Below are 17,531 nucleotides of genomic sequence, written 5' to 3'. Positions count from 1 at the left end.
GTACTGCAAACCTTAGTTCATGGCCTCTGATCTTGGCCTTTTGGCTGGAGTTGGGGGTGGTGAGTGCATTTTTGGTAGATCCTCCTTTTGCTGGCCATAAGGCTCAGGCCAGAGAACTTTCTGGGAGAAGCAGAGGACTTTCACAGTCTGCTCTCTGATTGTGAGAGTGGTGCGCTGCCCCTTGGGTGGGAGGCTCAGGCCTCATAGAGTGTGGAAGTCTTGGTGGGCAAGAGTACAGAGACAGTGACCATGGACTCCCTGGGCCCTGCAGTGTGTACAAGACAGTGGCCATCCAGTGGGGAGAGGGACTGAAAATTGGAAAAGTCACTGTTCCCGAGACGTGGATGCATAGAGCTTGCTGAAGTCTGAAGAGGGAGATAGGAACCAGTTGCTATGGATGCTCAGATTCTGGCTTCTGCCGGAGGTACTGTGGCCCTGTTGTCAAAGGATGGAAAGTTTCCATGAACTGAGTCTCACTAAAGCAAAGCCCTGGCTCCTCTCCCTCATAACTCCTGACCTGAGAAGAAGCTGCTGCACAGGGAGGAATTAGGGTGTGAAACACATAGACGGCCCAGGTGGGGGGATTCAGGGAGGGTGTTAGGAACAACCATGAGGGGCTGGGATTATGACTCAGCTGTAGAGCACTCGCCTAGCACATGTGAGGCCCTGGGTTTGATCCTCAGCACCACATAAAAATAAATAAATAAAATAAAATAAAATAAAGGTATTGGGTCTAACTACAACTAAAAAATAAATATATAAATATTTTTTAAAAGGAACAACTATGAGGAGTATTGAAGAGGACCTTCAGAAAAAGTGGGCAATCTGTCACAAACAGATGGGGAATTTCAGAAGATTAGTGGAAACCATAGGTATTAAGAAAATAGCTGAGTGGGAAGGCCACAGCCAACACCTGGAGTAGGGATGGAGACTCTTCTTGATGGCTCAGCAGCAGCCTGGAGACAGCAGGGGGAAGGGCCAAGAACCGGAGGACTGGGCAATAGAAATGTCATGCTCACACAGAGAAGTTGCAGATGGGAAAAGAAAAGAACAGAGCTTCTGAGGTCTGTGGGTGAAAACCAGGTGAGGAAAGAGGAGAAAGAGGCCAGAGGAAAGAGGGAGGATCGTTCTTGATTTTCCCAGGACAGACACTGTCTCACAGAGCCTGCAGTCTCCAGGCAGAACAGGGGCAGGCCATTCACATCTGGCACAGTCAAGGCTGCAGGGCACCAAAGGAAGACTTTCTCCAAGGCAGCTGGGGAAAAGACTCACTGACTCCAGGGGACTGTGGAAGGGTGAATGGAGGAGGGAGAGGTGGCCTTGGTACAGGGTGCTCAGCCTTGGCAGGGAGGCAGGCTCAGTCACATGCTGCAGTGCAGACCTGTGCTGAGGACATGGAGCTAAAACACCAAAGCAGACCTCAGAAGGACAATTACCATGTGATTCCACCCCTGAGGTCCCTAGCATCTTCATACTCAGAGAAAGAGTAGTGTGGCTTGCCAGAGGCTGGGGAAGGGGAGTTAGTCTTTAATGAGGATAGAGTTTCAGTTTTGCAAGATGAAAAGAGTCCTAAGTTTGGTTGTGTGACAATGTGATGTCATTGACACATTGTAGATACTGGAGAATGGCTGAAATGGTAAAATTCAGGTTGAGCATACTATCATTAAAAAAAATAACTTTTAAGCCAGATATGGTGGCACAGCCCTGAAATTCCAGAGACTCGGGAAACCAAGTCAAGTGGATCACAAATTTAAGGCCAGCCTGAGCAACTTGAAATCTCAAAATAAGGCTTAAGAAAGGGCCTTGGATGTGGCTCAGTTGTTCAGTGCACCTAGGTTCACTCCCCATTACAAAAAAAAATCATAATAGCAATAATTAATTTTTAAAAACCACTATCTAAAGTAATTCTAGGCATGACTTCCTGAAGTTAGCACTGTTGTATTTTGGGGACCAGGCCATTCTGTGTGGTGGAGGCCATCCTGTGCACTGTAGGATGTCGGGCAGTGTGCCTGGCCCCCACCTGGAAGGTGCTGCTGGTCTTGCCCCCTCCCCAGTTCTCAGAGGCACCTGTGTTTCCTGGTATGGCCAGGGCCCCCTGGTTGGTAGTGGGAGCCTGAACACCCTGCCCCCACAGACAACTGTGCTTGAGCAGGAGAAAGTGGACTCAGAGATGCGAAACTCCAAGCTAAATACATGATAAATTGGAATACTGAGCAATATGTAAAAGCCAGAACAGGGCTGGGGCAGGGGCTGGGGCTGGGGATTAGTGACAGAGCACTTATCTAGCTTGGCTGGGGTCGTGGGTCCCATCTTCAACACCATAAAAAATAAAAGAGTCAGAGCAGGATTCACAGAGGAATGGAGAACACAGGTTTGAAGTACGACTAACCCCCAGTGTGGAGAATCAAATCCAATCCCACACCAAGAGCCCAGGAGAAGGAGCAGGCAGATCCATATCTCTGTGGAGCAAATGGCAGGAGAATCAATATGGTATGGACATTGGGGAGAAAGCTGTAGACCAGCCAAACCCAGGTGGCCCCTAGGGGCTTCAGTGCCCTGCACGGCAGGCCACAGGCCTTTTTCAGGTGTGCCTGTGGGCACATGCAACCAGACAGGCTGCATTCTGAGCTGGACCACTCTCAGTACCTTGAAGGTGCTGCAGTCCAAGGTTCCTAACCACAGCTGAACAGCTGGCTCTCTGGATGTGTTAACGGCATGCTGCTTCTAAACTGCCTCATCTTGGTTCTTCAGAGAAGACATGGAAAGCACAACCTACACAAGAAAAATTGTAGGGGGCTGGCTGCACTTGGTGGCAGAGGCCTGCCAGCATGGGCAAGGCCCTGGGTTGCCTCCTCAACTCCACACAACAAATTTTTAAATCCAATTTAAGAGAAGAGTATAAAACTTAAAGCTTAAAATAAATCTGAATTAAACATGAAAGCAGCTTTGTACTCATTTCCACACACAGATCACTGCCATGTGTGGCGTGCCCTGTCCCCTTGCCCTCCCTGTCCACTGGGAGCCAGGTGCCGTCTTTAGGGATGAAGGCAGTGAGCTCGATTGTTCTCATCTCTTCTCTATTTTTGGAACCTTTTGAAATGAAAGCTACATGGAAATTATTTTTATTTATTTATTTGTTTGTTTGTTTATTTATTTATTGGTGTCAGGGATTGAAAATCAAGGGTGCTCAACCACTGAGCCACATCCCTAACTCCTTTTTAATTATTTTTTGAGACAAGCCTCACTAAGTTGCTGAGGGTAGCCTTGAACTCATGATCCTCCTGCCTCAGCCTCCTGAGTTGCTGGGATCACAGGTGTGCCACACACTTGGCTATTTTTTCAGTTTCCATTTGATTCACTCTGTATGTCTGGTTCCACGATGCATTGATATCATCTTTAAAATCTGAGCATTCTGGGCCTTCCCAACCTTGCATTTCCTTGTCTTGAGTCTGTTCAGTGCTCTCACTGTTGCCCTGGTCTCTGTCCCCGTTTCTTCATTCAGGAACCAGTTTCTTGACTTCATGGAGAGCAGGAAGCAGTTGCTGTGTGTGGATGAGTATCTCTTTCCATCCTGGTTCAGTTTGCTGCCTCTGGGAAGCCTGGTTCTCTATATGGAAATCTCCAATGAATACTTGAGTCTCATGCCCACTCGGGTCCTGGACTGTTTTCTAGGGACTTACTACAAGCTGCAATGGCTTCAGAAGATCTCAGAAGATCTCTTGGAGGTTTGTGGTTGGGAGTTGGGTGTCAGGTCCTTGCTTAGTAAAAGCGGGTCACACACTGAACATTGAATGCTTGTGGGTCTTCTGCCCTGAAGGGAAGTTGGGGGAAGTGCTGAGAAATAATCAGAGAATTGCTGAAATAAGAAGTCATTATTTCTTAGGGTTAAAGTTTGACTTCCCAGAGTAGAGTCTGGTTTAGTAAATAGAGCACAAGACAACAGTAGCCATTTGTTATTTATGACTGTTAGAAGGTGCTGTTAACGTCACATGCTTCATAGTCGCTGTCTTTCCTTTTATGCTTTTTGAGGTAAAGAAAATGGTATAAGGACTTGGGAATCAATTTAACAAAAGAGGTGAAAGACCTCAACAATGAAAACTACAGAACACTAAAAAAAGAAATTGAAGAAGACCTTAGAAGATGGAAAGGTCTCCCATGCTCCTGGATGGGCAGAATTAATATTGTCAAAATGGCCATACTACCCAAAGCAGTATACAGATTGAATGCAATTCCAATTAAAATTCCTATGTCTCTCCTCATAGAAATAGAAAAAGCAATAATGAAATTTATTTGGAAAAATAAGCAACTCAGAATAGCCAAATCAATCTTTAGTAAGAAAAGTGAAGCAGGATGCATCACAATACCAGACCTTAAACTATAGTACAAAGCCATAGTAACAAAAACAGCAGGATAGTGACACCAAAATAGGCATGTAGACCAGTGGTACAGAATACAAGACATAGAGACCAACCCACATAAATACAGTTATCTCACACTAGACAAGGCGCCAAAAACATACATTGGAGAAGAGATAGCCTCTTCAACAAATGGTGCTGGGAAAACTGGAAATCCATATGCAACAAAATGAAATTAAATCCCTATCTCTCACCATGCACAAAACTCAACTCAAAGTGGGTCAAGAACCTAGGAATTAGACCAGAGACCCTGCACCTAATAGAGGAAGGAGTAGGCCCAAATCTTCATCACGTCAGATTAGGCCCTGATTTCCTTAACAAGACCTCTAAAGCATAAATTATAAAATCAAGAATCAATAAATGGGTTGGATTCAAATTAAAAAGCTTCTTCTCAGCAAAAGAAACAATTAGTGAGGTGAACAGAGCCTACGTTTTGGGAGCAAATTTTTGCCACATGCCTGTCAGATAGAGCATGAATCTCCAGGATATGTAAAGAACTCAAAAAACTTAACACCAAAAATACAAACAACCTAATCAATAAATGAGCTGAACAGACACTTCTTAGAAGAAGATGTACAGTCGGTAATAAACAAATATATGAAAAATGTTCAACATTTCTAGTAATTAGAGAAGTGCAAATCAAAACTAAGATTTCATCTCACTCCAGTCAGAATGGCAGTTATCAAAAATACAGACAACAATAAGTATTGGCGACGATATGGGGGAAAAGGTACACTCATACATTGGTGGTGGGACTGCAAATTGGTGCAACCAATCTGGAAAGCAGTGTGGAGATTCCTTAGAAAACTTGGAATGAAAATGACTCAGCTATCCACCTCCTCGGTCTATACCCAAAGGATTTAAAATCAGCTTACTATAGTGACGCAGCCACATCAATGTTTATAGCAGCACAGTTCACAATAGCTAAACTGTGGAGCCAACCTAAATGCCCTTCAATAGATGAATGGATAAAGAAACTATGGTATATATATACACAATGGAATATTATTCGGCATTAAAAAATAATAAAATTATAGCATTTGAAGGTAAATGAATGGAGTTGGAGGATATCATACTAAGCAAAATAAGCCAATCCCCAAAAAACAAAGGCTGAATGTTCTCTCTGAATAGCGGATGCTGATCCATAATGCTGGGGGTGGAGGAGTCACATGGGAAAAATGGAAGAACTTTGGGCAAAGGGGGGGGAGGGGAGGGGAGGAGGCATGGGGGCAGGAAAGATGGTGGAATGAGATGGACATCATTACCCTAGGTACATGTATGACTGTATATATGGTATGATACTACATCATATACAACCAGAGAAATGAAAAGTTGTGCTGCAACTGTGTACAATGAATCAAAATGCATTCTGCTGTCACATATACCTAATTAGAATAAATAAGTTAATTTTTAAAAAAGAAAATGGTATAAGGGCTAGGATGTAGCTCAGTGGCAAAGCACTTGCCTTGCATATGCGAAGCCCTGGGTTTGATCCCCAGTTTCAAAAAAGAAAAGACAAAGAAAAGGATCCCACCCAACAAAAAGAAAAAGAAAATGGCTTAAATTTACAGCATGCATTTCACAGGTGGAAAATGAAGATTGGCTCTTGAAGGCTTGTGTGCAAGAACAGGACCAGTCCCTGTGCCCTTCTCCCTTCTTGGCACAGACAGCTGTTTCCTTCTTGGACCTTTCATATTTCCCTTTCTCTTTCCTGCCTTAGCATGTTGGGAATGTTTTCAAAATGCTGATGCACCTTGTGGACACCCTTCAGGATGTGTAAGTAGAGCAGCTTTTGCCACCCCCTGTGTGCACTCCTATGTGGTGTGGGCCGCCTGTGTCGAAGTGGGAGGGTGGTGTACCAGCAAGTGCTCCAGTGTCCTCTGCAGTTGCCGATCCAGCCATCTGGGTTTTCTCATTTTCTTTGTCTTAAAGGAAAAGAGCAGGACTGTGGATGTAGCTTAGGGGTTGCCTAGTGTATGCAAGGCCTGGGTTCAGTACCCAGCATTACAAAAAAGAAAAGCAAATAACAGCTCTTGGGTGCTGAGATTTTGCTTTGTTCCCACCCAACCTTTTGGCTTTTGTGTTTTCACATATTTTTAAATGATCATTGTCATAGAGCAGATGTATGTGTCCTGCATTTTTTTTTAACAATTAGTTCTTGAAAGTTGGGCCCATTTAAAACAAAAATCAAAGGTGGCCTTGCAGAATCATTTACTCCTGCACCTGTGTGTGACCTTTGCCACCTGGAGGAACAGCACGTGAAATGCAGAACAGGAATGTGCACCAGGGGCCTGGGTGTTCCTGGAGCCTCTCAGCACTGCTGCTCTCCCTTCTCGGAGCCCCTGGGGTGTCTGGACGTGGAGCGTAGCACGGGGACCCCGTGTGGCAAGCCCCTGTGACTTTGCAGGGTCTTTTCTCATATCACCAAGCTGTCAGTCAGTAAATGTGAAACCCGGTCACACCAGGTGGAAGAAATTCTACCTGCAGTGCACACTCCTCTTCTCGCACCCTCCCTCCCTCCCTCTCTCCTGTACCTCTCTGATTTTTTTCTTAAGTTATTCATATTTTAATATTGGAAATATTCATCCCTTGCTATTTTTGTATAAGGGAATGTATTTGCAAATATTTTAACTTGCTTTGATAGAGTTCCAACTGCTGAGCTAAGACAAAAGGACTGTGACTGCTTAGTCACAGCTTTAAGACCTATTTAATGACATCCTGGAGGAGATCAAGTAAATGCCTTACTTGTAGGTCATTTATTTTATTTTAAGTAATTAATTTGTTTGTGGTACTGGGGATTGAACCCATTCTACCACTAAGCATACCCCCATCCCTTTTTATTTCTTATTTTGAGATATGGCCTTGCTAATTTGCTGATTCTGGCCTTGAACTTGGCCATCCTCCTGCCTCAGCCTCCTGAGGAGCTATGAGTACAGGCATACTTGTATGTCTAAAAGGGAAGGGACTGGTATTGATAATTGGTATTGTTTTCTCATTTCCCAATGACTTAAATGAGCTCTCTGGACTCCTGGTTGGTAGGATTCTTGAGAAGATCTCGTTAGAGTCCTACTTGACTGTGTGCCTGAAGCTCCATCAAGCTGCCTGCAGGATCACCAAACACCTGAGGTTTTACGAGATCCCCGCCTTGTCTGCTGAGGTCATTTGCAGAGTCATCAGACTTAGACCTCCAGTGGTGAGTGGGATTTATGGACGAAATGTCATGCCCAGGAGAGGTCCTGGATTCCATGCAGCCCGATTTAGAAGGGAATGTGGGGAGTTTGGGATGCCTGGACGAGACAGAGTGGTATAGTCAGTTGTCAGGTATTCATTTGGCATCTCCTACATGCTGAGTTCCACTGTATGCAGATTACACACTTCACCTCTGGCCTCGCCAAGAAGATGACCCCTCCTTTTTCCTAGATTCTATTATTCACAGAAAACTAGAGCCCATTTACCCCCCCAAAACACATGTCTGTGCCTTGTCTTTCCTGCCAGACTCTTCCCTTCATGTAGCAACACACCATGGCAGCAGAGCCCATGTCCTGTTGCCCTGCTCAGGCCCTTGTGCCCCTCAGCGTGTAGTCATCCTCGCCCTCATACCCAGAGGGAACCTCACTCTGATTCCTGCCACTGGAGCTCGGCTGCCCCTGGCCTTCACACTCTGTTCTCTCACCCGTGTCTCAGGGCAGCGTCCCTGCAGCTGCATCAGGAGCTTTGCATTGCTGTGCAGCTTTTCCATTGCGGGTCCTGAACTTCTGTGTGGATAGTCGAGAGTGGTGTCTCAGGGCAATTCTTTTTTTAACGTTTTTGCACATTAAAACTGTAATGTTAGGGATGGAGATGGTCAGGTCTACATTTTCACCTTATTCTTTCAGCCTTTCTTCTTTAATATACCACAGACACACTCTAGGAATGATTTTTTTCCCAGTACCAGGGTTGAAACCCAGGGATGTTTAATCACTGAGCCATATCCCCAGCCATTTTTTTTCTTTTGTATTTCATTTAAAGACAGTGTCTTGCTTAGTTTCTTAGGGCCTTGCTAAGTTTCAGAGGCTGGCTTTGAATTTGGAATCCTCCTACCTCATCCTTCTGGGATTATAGGTGCTAAGAATTAATTTAATTGATAAGGTGACTGCTTTCTCCCAAGTGGTACTATTTCATCTATCCCAGATTGGTGCCAGCTCCCAATAGATGGTGCTTGAGAAGTTTGTCAGTTATTTAGGGTTTACTTTTTTGCAGAAGGAAGTGTCCTCATTGTCTTTTGGGGTCCCAGATCTGTGGTCACAAATACTCTACCTGTTCTGCAAAAACAAAATTTTGCTGTGCTAAAATTGACCAAAGCAAAGACATGCCTGGGCATGTGGTAGCCTCTTGTCAGGTGGTCAGCAGCTGGGTGGCTGCCATGAGGGTCAAAGCACAGTTCAGGGCCCTGCTGTTTGTTCAGCCTCAGGGTTGTTCCTGCAATTCATTTATTGACTACCTCTGTTCAATCCTGGATGACACCAGGATGTGTAAAGAAATAATAATAAAGAGGAGACACAGAGACAAGGTGCAGAGGTAGGGAAGGTGGCAAAGTGGACTTTTTCCCAGCAGACACATTTATTCATACCAATAAGTCACATTAGGTCATTAGTACCATTACTACATTATTGTTTAGCTTATCAGTAAGGTTGCTAATTCTGCAGTTACATTTTACAGTTGCAATATGCAATGTCAGGAGCTATGTGCAGCTCTCAAGAAAGTCCATTGACTGATGTTACTGTAAGGCGGGCAGATCCAGAAGCACCAGAGCTTGGTGAAACACTGTAGTCATCAAACAAACAAATTCCTTTATTCCTAGGAGTTATGTGCCTAAGATTAAGGTCGAAGCTGATAAGACTCTAGCGTGGCGGGTATTATCACAGCAACCAGGCATCCTAGGCCTTTGCACAGAAACTTTCCCAGGCACCAAGCATGTCACAGCCATGAAGTCATCAGGGACCCCAATCCCAAACACAGAACCTCCACAAGGAGGGGTCAGTGTGTAGCTGGGGCCGCTTTTGGATTTGGAATGCCTGAGGCCTAGCACTAGGGAAATGCCCTGCTGGGGTGTCCAGATTGTCCTGGAAGGTATTCAGGGACATCATACAAGGGTACCTGTTTCATTTTCCTTTGAGAACCCTCAGTGCTGTCCTGCCCTGCTCTCACCTGTGCTCTGGTCACCTGCCTGGAGCCCGAGTCCCTTCTCCTGTTGTTGGTCTGCCTCCTGGGCTCTTTGAGTTTCTCCACCTTGGCATTTACTGTGGCTGAGGACCATGCTCTTCCTGCTGTCTGAATGGGTCATCTCTTCCACTCTAGTTGGTTCCTGACAGCAGGAATGGCGTCTGCCATCCACCTTGTCACTTTGCCAAGATGGAGGCCCCAGGGTGGTTCTGTGAGCCTCGAGGGGGGCAGGAGTCAGCAGACCCAGGTTTTATGGAGCTCTGTAAGAGCACACACTGTGCAGCCTTCAGGGCCTCTGGAGTTGCATGTGCTCCATGGCAGGTACCTCTGGAGTGCAAAGAGAGAGAGGACTCCGGAGTGTTGGGTCACCTGAAAGGGGGTAGTTCTGTGGGTGTGGTGGTAGAGGTGGGGAGGAGACAGACAGTAGCTGTCCCTGCAGAGTGCCAGCAGAGTGCTGCTTCACATCCCTAGAGTGGGAGCTGGGAGTTTGCATGACCTACTGGTCCAGGGTTCTCTGGAAGCTCTCTGCTCATGGGTGCATTCTTCTCACCCAATCTGGAGAAAGCACAGGGCTCTTGTGTGTACCCCCGCTGCTGGAAGCTCTTGGTGAGGCAGAGTCAGCTTGGGGACCTGTAACACCCGTACCTTCTCCCCTCCTCTCCCATGTTGCCCCTTTCATGGGAGCCCAGGGTACTGGGGAACGACAGTGCTTGTGTCAGATGGGCTTCCAACAAGCATGGAGCTAGGAGGTGGCTCAGGTGTGGGGAGCAGCAGAGCAGAACTGGTAAACCTTCTCTCATGTGCCCACAGGATGTGGCAGAGGACTCGGGAGCCGCAGCCCAGAAGGGCTTCCTGACAGTTTTCCTCCAGGGTGTCCTGGCCACCACAAGATCCTGGCTGTGCACAGTGTTAGCAAAGAGAATGTTCCGGAAGGGTTCGACTCTCCTTTTCACCTACCCCGAGGAGATCCAGGTGAGCTTTGCCTGAGGTTGCAGAGCCTCTGCAGGCAACAGAGTGGGGAGTCACACAGTTGTGTCCTGTCACCAAGCACCAGACCCACAATGCCTTGGCCTGGAGGCCTGGGCTTATCCTGAACCTTGCCTCGGGCCCTGGCCCCTACTCTGAGGAAGGAACCTTCCCCCTGTACCTGGCAGAGGGTCGGTGGCTCTATGGTACAGTGTGATGGGGTGCAGTCACGCTGAGGCAGAGTTGCCAGGAGGACCTTCAGGCTCTGCTTCAGGTCTGAGGCTGTAAGCCAGCTGTGTGGTGCTGGAAACAGAAGGCCAGCATGACAGGAAGCACCTGAGTGAAGCCATTTGATAGAGTGGACTCCTCCTCCACAATAGTCACCCCAGTGCTGGAGAAGACAGCTGAGAGCCGGTGGGATCCAGGAGCCTCAGTCCCTAGAGGGCTACAGGGGGAGGACGTAGAGTGGGAGGCCCTGCCCACCCCAGGCCTGCTCTCCAGCCTGGCTGCCTTCTCCCTGTCCTTGAAGTGGAAGGTTGTCCCCCTTGAGCCACAGTCTTCCAGGGAGACTCTGGAACCTGCTTGTGGTCTTCACACAGAGTTGGTGGCAAGACTCCTTGTGATGTGAGGCAGGGGTACCCCAACTGTATGGACAAGGGTGGCTGCAGGCCAGAGGGTTGTTCTTTTTAATGAAGGAAAAAAATCCTCTTCCAACTGCTTTGTGAAGTTTTATACCAACAGAATGAAATCCCAGGAAAACACAATTGGATTATTAAATATTATTCCAGGATTCTAAGTAGCATAATCCCCAGGTGTTAACTTGAGAGACGGGTAGCTGTGTAGCCACTGACAAGAAAGATTTTTTTTTTGGTACCTGGGATTGAACTCAGTGTCACTCAACCCCTGAGCCATATCCCCAGCCCTATTTTATGTTTTATTTAGAGACAGGGTCTCACTGAGTGCTTAGCACCTAGCCATTGCTGAGGCTGGCTTTGAACTCATGATCCTCCTGTCTCAGCCTCCTCAGCTACGGAGATTACAGACATGTGTCACTGTGCCCAGCAAGAAAGAATGATTCTAAGTGCAGTAGTAATGATTAAAAAATGAAATTAATTAAACATCTACTCTGAGGTGGTCACTGCTGTTATTCCTGTTTTACAAGTAAAGTTACCAAGGTCTGGGGAGATGGACGTGCTGTTGGTATTGCTGGAAGTCAGGAGAAGGGAGATAGGGAGTCGGAGGGACAAGAGCTCTGTGGTGTGGAAGGAGCTAGAGATAGCAGCAGGAACTCATGATTTAGATAGTTGCCCGCTCTGTCCATCAAGAGTCCTGTGGCAAAGGCACCCTGGGACCATGAGCACCTGCAGAGATAATGACGCCCTGGGACCCGAGTACACCCACATCCCATCATGCCTCTCCTTCCTTCCTTCCTCCTTCCTTCCTTCCTTCCCTCCCTCCCTCCCTCCCTCCCTCCCCTCCCTCTTTCTTTCTTTCTTTCTTTCTTCCTTCCTTCCTTCCTTTCTTTCCTTTCTCCTTCCTTCCTTCCTTCCTTCCTTCCTTCCTTCCTTCCCTTCCTTCCTTCCTTTCTTCTCCTTCCTTCCTTCCTTCCTTCCTTCCTTCCTTCCTTCCTTCCTTTCTCCTTCCTTCCTTCCTTCCTTCCTTCCTTCCTTCCTTCCTTCTTCCTTCCTTTCCTTTTTCTCTTCTTTCTTCTTTCTTTCTTTCTCTTCCTTCCTTCCTTCCTTCCCTTCCTTTCTTTCTTTCTTCCTTCCTTCCTTCCTTCCTTCCTCCTCCTTCCTTTCTTTCTTTCTCCTTCCTTCTTTCCTTCCCCTTCCTTCCTTCCTTCCTTCCTTCCTTCCTTTCTTCTTCTTCCTTCCTTCCTTCCTTCCTTCCATCCTCCTTTCTTCTCCTTTTCCTTCTTCTTCCTCCTTCCTTCCTCTTCCTTCCTTCCTTCCTTCCTTCCTTCCTTCCTTTTTCCTCCTTCCCTTCCTTCCTTCCTTCCTTCCTTCCTTCCTTCCTTCCTTCCTTTCTTTCTTCTTTCTTTCTTTCTTCCTTCCTTCCTTCCTTCCCTTCCTCCCTCCCTCCCTCCCCTCTTTCTTTCTTTCTTTCTTTCTTTCTTTCTTTTCTTTCTTTCTTTCTTTCTTTCTTTCCTTTCCTTCCTTCCTCCCTCCCTCCCTCCCTCTCCCTCCCTTCCTTCCTTCCTTCCTTCCTTCCTTCCTTTCTTTCTTTCTTTCTTTCTTCTTCTTCCTTCCTTCCTTCCTTCCTTCCTTTCTTTCTTTTTCTTTCTCTTTCTTTCTTTCTTTCTTTCTTTCTTCCTCCTTCCTTCCTTCCTTCCTTCCTTCCTTCCTTCCTTCCTTCCTTCCTTCCTTCCTTTCTTTCTTTCTTTCTTCTTTCTTTCTTCCTTCCTTCCTCCCTCCCTCCCTCCCTCCCTCCTTCTTTCTTTTCTTTCTTTCTTTCTTTCTTTCTTTCTTTCTTTCTCCTTCCTTCCTTCCTCCCTTCCTTCCTTCCTCCCTCCCTCCCTCCCCCTTCCTTTCCTTCCTTCCTTCCTTCCTTCCTTCCTTTCTTTCTTTCTTTCTTTCTTTCTTTCTTTCTTTCTTCTTCTTCCTCCCTCCCTCCCTTTCTTTCTTTCTTTCTTTCTTTCTTTCTTTCTTTCTTTCTTTCTTTCTCCTTCCTTCCTTCCTTCCTTCTTCTTCCTTCCTTCTTTCTTTCTTCTTCTTTCTTTCCTTCCTTCCTTCCTCCTCCCTCCCTCCCTCCCTCTTTCTTTCTTTCTTTCTTTCTTTCTTTCTTTCTTTCTTTCTTTCTTTCTACTGTGGACTGGCCCAGGAGCACTTTATCACTGAGCTACACTGGTGGTGGCTGGTGGAAATAAACTTTCACGGACCTTTTTAGTTTTTATTTTGAGGCAGAGTCTTGCTAAGTTGCCCAGGATGGCCTGGAACTTGTGACCCTTCTGCCTCAGCTTCAGGAGCTGGGATTTCAGGCGTGTTCTACCCCACATGGTCCAATCATGTCTTCTAACTCCTGTTTCCCACCACACAATGCTGTTCCTGGAAGAAGAACCACCTCCATGAGTCAGTGCGAGATGCACAGGGGGCCAAGAGCTCCTGGAAATGCTGAGGCTGCAGGCATGTGGTGATCCAGACTCCTCCTCAGATGACCAGGAGGACTCCATGTGAAGTCTGTGGTTGACACGGTGGTCTGCCATTGCTAGCTTTTCACTTTTGACAACTGAGTTGTGGTCATGTTCATGATGGCAGAAATGGGGTTAAGAGAACATAGAAATTATCTGGGATATCTCTGCAGCATTTTTGCAAGTCTAGAGTTATTCCAAATTTTTAAGAAAACTGTTGAAGATGCTCACATTAGCTGAATCTGGAACAATTTGATTAATATTTTTTTTAATATTTATTTTTCAGTTGTAGTTGGACACAATACCTTAATTTTATTTGTTTATTTTTATGTGGTGGTGAGGATCAAACCCAGGGCCTTGCACATGCTAGGCAAGCACTCCACCGCTGAGCCACAACCCCAGCCCCACAATTTGATTATTAAAAGGAAAAGTGATAGGAATGGATTAAAATTCATTGATAAACATACTGACAGAAAAAAAAAGAGAAAAAAGGAATTTTTCTATTCTTCTATTGAAGAATGGAGTTAAGAAATGTAGAAGAAATAATTGCAATAGAAAACAAGGTATAGTAGCTGATGCAGGCAGGTATCACCCAGGAATCCTGAGCTCGGTGGGGGTGCCAGGAGGGCACAGGATATCCAGTGTCCCATTGCAGAAGCCTTTATGGAGGAGGCAAGATGACTTTCACAGTGAAGAAATCTGGCAGACAAGCCTTAACCAAGGACCGACCTCTTGGTCAGCCCTGGTGGCACCAACAGTTTTCATGGGCCGCTTAGTCAGGCTCAAGGTGTTTGGCTAGGCACCTGTGGAAAGTGCAGATGTTTGGCCACACCTGACCTACACTGAGTTCATTTTGGCTTAGTAGTGTCCCAACCAAACCTACTGTAATCATGGAAAAACTGTGAGCCAATTGGGTCAAGAGACAGTCTATAGAATGACCTGAACTTTTCAAACTTGTTAGCATCAGAAAAGATAAGGCCAGGGAACTTCTCTAGAAAAGAGACATGACCAGTAAATGCATTGTGTGTCCCAAGGTAGACCCTGGATCTAGATGTCAGGTGGACATATGGGGGCATGTGGCTAGGGGCACCTGCTCTAGGCTCTTGTTCTTCTAACACTGCCTGCCCTCAGCAGACATGGTGTGTGGATAGGATGCCTACCTGGCTTCGAGACGTGCTAGGATGCTGCCTTCAAGTGCTTTAGCAAAGTGCTTCTTTTTTTTTTTTTCTGTACTGGGAATTTGGCCCAGGGGCACTCAACCATTGAGCCACATCCCCAGCCCTTTTCTTTATTTTTTATTTAGAGACGGTCATGCTGAATTGCTTAGGGCCTCACTAAGTTGCTGAGTCTACCACGCAACCTGCGCAATGGTTTCATTAATGAGGTTCTAGGCATAAAGTTAGTTAGAAGAGATCGAAATAAAACACACAGACCAGCTACCTTATTTATATTGCTAGGTCCGAGACGGCTCCTCTCTCTGGTTCCCACCTCAAACCGCCCAGCAGGGCAGCGAGGATTACTCAGGGCTAGCAGGAGAGAGAGAGAGCGAACACGCCTGGAGTAGCCTTTTATTGGGGAACAAGAGATTCAGGGGAGAATTCCATCCAATGAAGGTTGAGGGAGGGGCTGCACTCCAAGGTCAGGGTCAGTGATTGGGTCCCCGGGGTCAGTGGTCAGGCACACCCCCGCACGGATGGGCTCTCTCTTCAGGAAAGGGTGGGGAAAGCTTCGAGAGAGCCAAAGCGCCTCAGGCCCTTAACGGGAGTCACCCAATCACGAGTCAGAATGGCTTCCCACAGCTGAGGCTGGCTTTGGACTCAAGATCCCCCTGCCTCAGCCTCCTGAGCAACTGGGACCAGAGGTGCCCCCAGGCCTTGTTGTTGCTGTCTTTTCTGTAGGATATCTCTGTGGTGTTTGCTTGTCCCTGTGGCTGCCACTTAACATGTGGGTTTTGCAGGTCTGGCGGCGGCTGGTGGAAATAAACTTTTCTGCAGAGTATGACTGGAAGGAGACGCTGCTGGGGGACATGGAAGGGAGGCTCAAGAAGGTACCAGACATGGAGGACACCATCAACATGGTGATGAGCCCAGACTGTGGCAGCACCTGGGGCTACAAGCAGAGCACAGCATGTACAGGCCCCGGGATCCACCCAAGCTTTGCATTTCTGTTTCTGATCAGGGCTTTGCAGTTTGACCTCAGAAACATTTCAGAGTTCTAGTGTGACGTTCTTGAGAAGAGCCAGGGAATGGGATTGTGCTCTTACTGGAGCCCTAGACATACGTGTCCTCAAGCCCTCCATGTACAGGTGCTCCAAGGGACCTGCTGGTGGCAGGAGCCTTATTAAACACAGTGACATGGAGGAAATAAACAAACAAAATGCCCTTCATTTTGATTGAAGGTCTGTGACCCAGAAAAGTTGGTTTCTCCATAAGTGTTTTATATGGATCTGATTAAATGGATGTTTTTAGGAAGACAAAAGAAAGGAAAAATGGCTCTTTTTCAAAATTTGCATGTTTTTACAAGCTGCTATTCTGGCTGCTTTTTTTGGAATATGAGAAGAGACTAACTTGGTTTCATCTTTACTCTTCTAGTGAGGGGCAGGGAGGACATGCTTAGTGTAGGGCAGGGAGGAGGGGGGTCAGAACAACCAGGCACTTACACCCCCACCCACCGCTGTGTTTGCAGGAGAGGCCCCTTTCCCAGATCTCTGCCTTCTGTAGCCCTCACTGGGATGCCGCTGGCCTCAAGGACAGTGTGGCCAGGAGCTTTGAGAAGTGTGTCATCGAAGCTGTGAGCTCTGCCTGCCAGGTGACCAATCTCTTCTTGGGAAACATGCTTGGGTTCACAGATGCTTGCTGACATGGCCAGCTCCAGGCCTTAAGTGCCTGCCAGTTCCAAGGCCTGTGCTGACCAGGATTGGGTCCTTGGTGCCCCCTCCCTGGCTTGGGCCTCAGGCTGAAATCCAGTGCTCTCTACCCACTCCTTGACATGCAACTTGGCTTCCTGCTGCAGAACCCTGTGCAAAACCACAGCCACACTCACAAGCAGATGATCTGGTGGGCTGTGCCTCCAACTGCCATTGTGATGGTTGCCACTGGTTTGTTTGTGGTCTGTTAACTCTTGCCCAACAGATATGCAGGAAATGACCCTAAAGGTTGACAAAACATCTATGGAAGGAAGCTTCTGAAGTTAAATAGACTCCATCCTTGTTGGGGTAGAACACTTGCCCAGCATGGCCCTGGGTTCTATTCCCAACACTGCAGAAAAAGAGGGGAAAGATTCTATCGTTTCACTTAGCTTTTTTTCTGCAAAGTGGGAGGAGGTTCTGCCCCAGCACATTCCCCACACAGTACCCTGAGGCTCTCAGGGTCCTTCTGTATTTCCTGCTGGACACTTCATGCCCTGCACAAGCCTCAGCTACACTGCTGGCCAGTGGAGTCGTGAGAAGCAGAGCTCACTTTTTCTAGGGAAACAGACTCTAGTCTTTTTACATAACTAATACTTCCCAGGATTTCATTTGTTCTTTGCTAAGTGCTTTAGTAACATGGCAGCCACATCTCCTGTCACTCACCCTTGGAAGCCAAACTTGGGGGGGAGTGGTGTGTTTCAGGTGTGGGTGCCACCAGCACAGTCTACTTGGCAACATTCTCATCAGCTCAGAAAGAAAATGCAGCCCTTCAGCTGCGGAGTCTGCCCTCCACCATGCTGGCCCCAAGGCCTTCCCCAGCAGCACCTAATCTTCCTTCCTCCTCCACAGACTACTCAGGTGTCTCAGGAATGAAGTCACACAGGCTGTGTCCTTGGGTGCCTGGCTTCCTTGA

The 17,531-nt window shown here is 47.0% G+C and overlaps 1 protein-coding gene across 1 annotated transcript in view; it reads left to right on the top strand.

The window, feature by feature from the left end:
* The window catches only part of LOC308632065 (E3 ubiquitin-protein ligase RNF213-like), a gene marked incomplete at both ends in the record, with an annotated part of 105,230 nt that overhangs the window by 26,352 nt on the left and 61,347 nt on the right, over positions 1–17,531 (top strand). Inside the window, 6 exon segments of the mRNA XM_081263710.1 lie at positions 3,503–3,725; positions 6,136–6,191; positions 7,455–7,608; positions 10,428–10,589; positions 15,668–15,757; positions 16,396–16,518. Of these exon segments, the coding sequence (XP_081119836.1) occupies positions 3,503–3,725; positions 6,136–6,191; positions 7,455–7,608; positions 10,428–10,589; positions 15,668–15,757; positions 16,396–16,518 (808 nt within the window).

This window comes from Spermophilus citellus (genome assembly GCF_964194105.1).
Source record: "Spermophilus citellus genome assembly, chromosome: 12".
In the NCBI taxonomy this organism is placed as follows: Eukaryota; Metazoa; Chordata; class Mammalia; order Rodentia; family Sciuridae; genus Spermophilus; species Spermophilus citellus.
The sequence above is the reverse complement of the archived record's forward strand: the minus strand, read 5'-3'. Positions and strand labels throughout refer to the sequence as shown.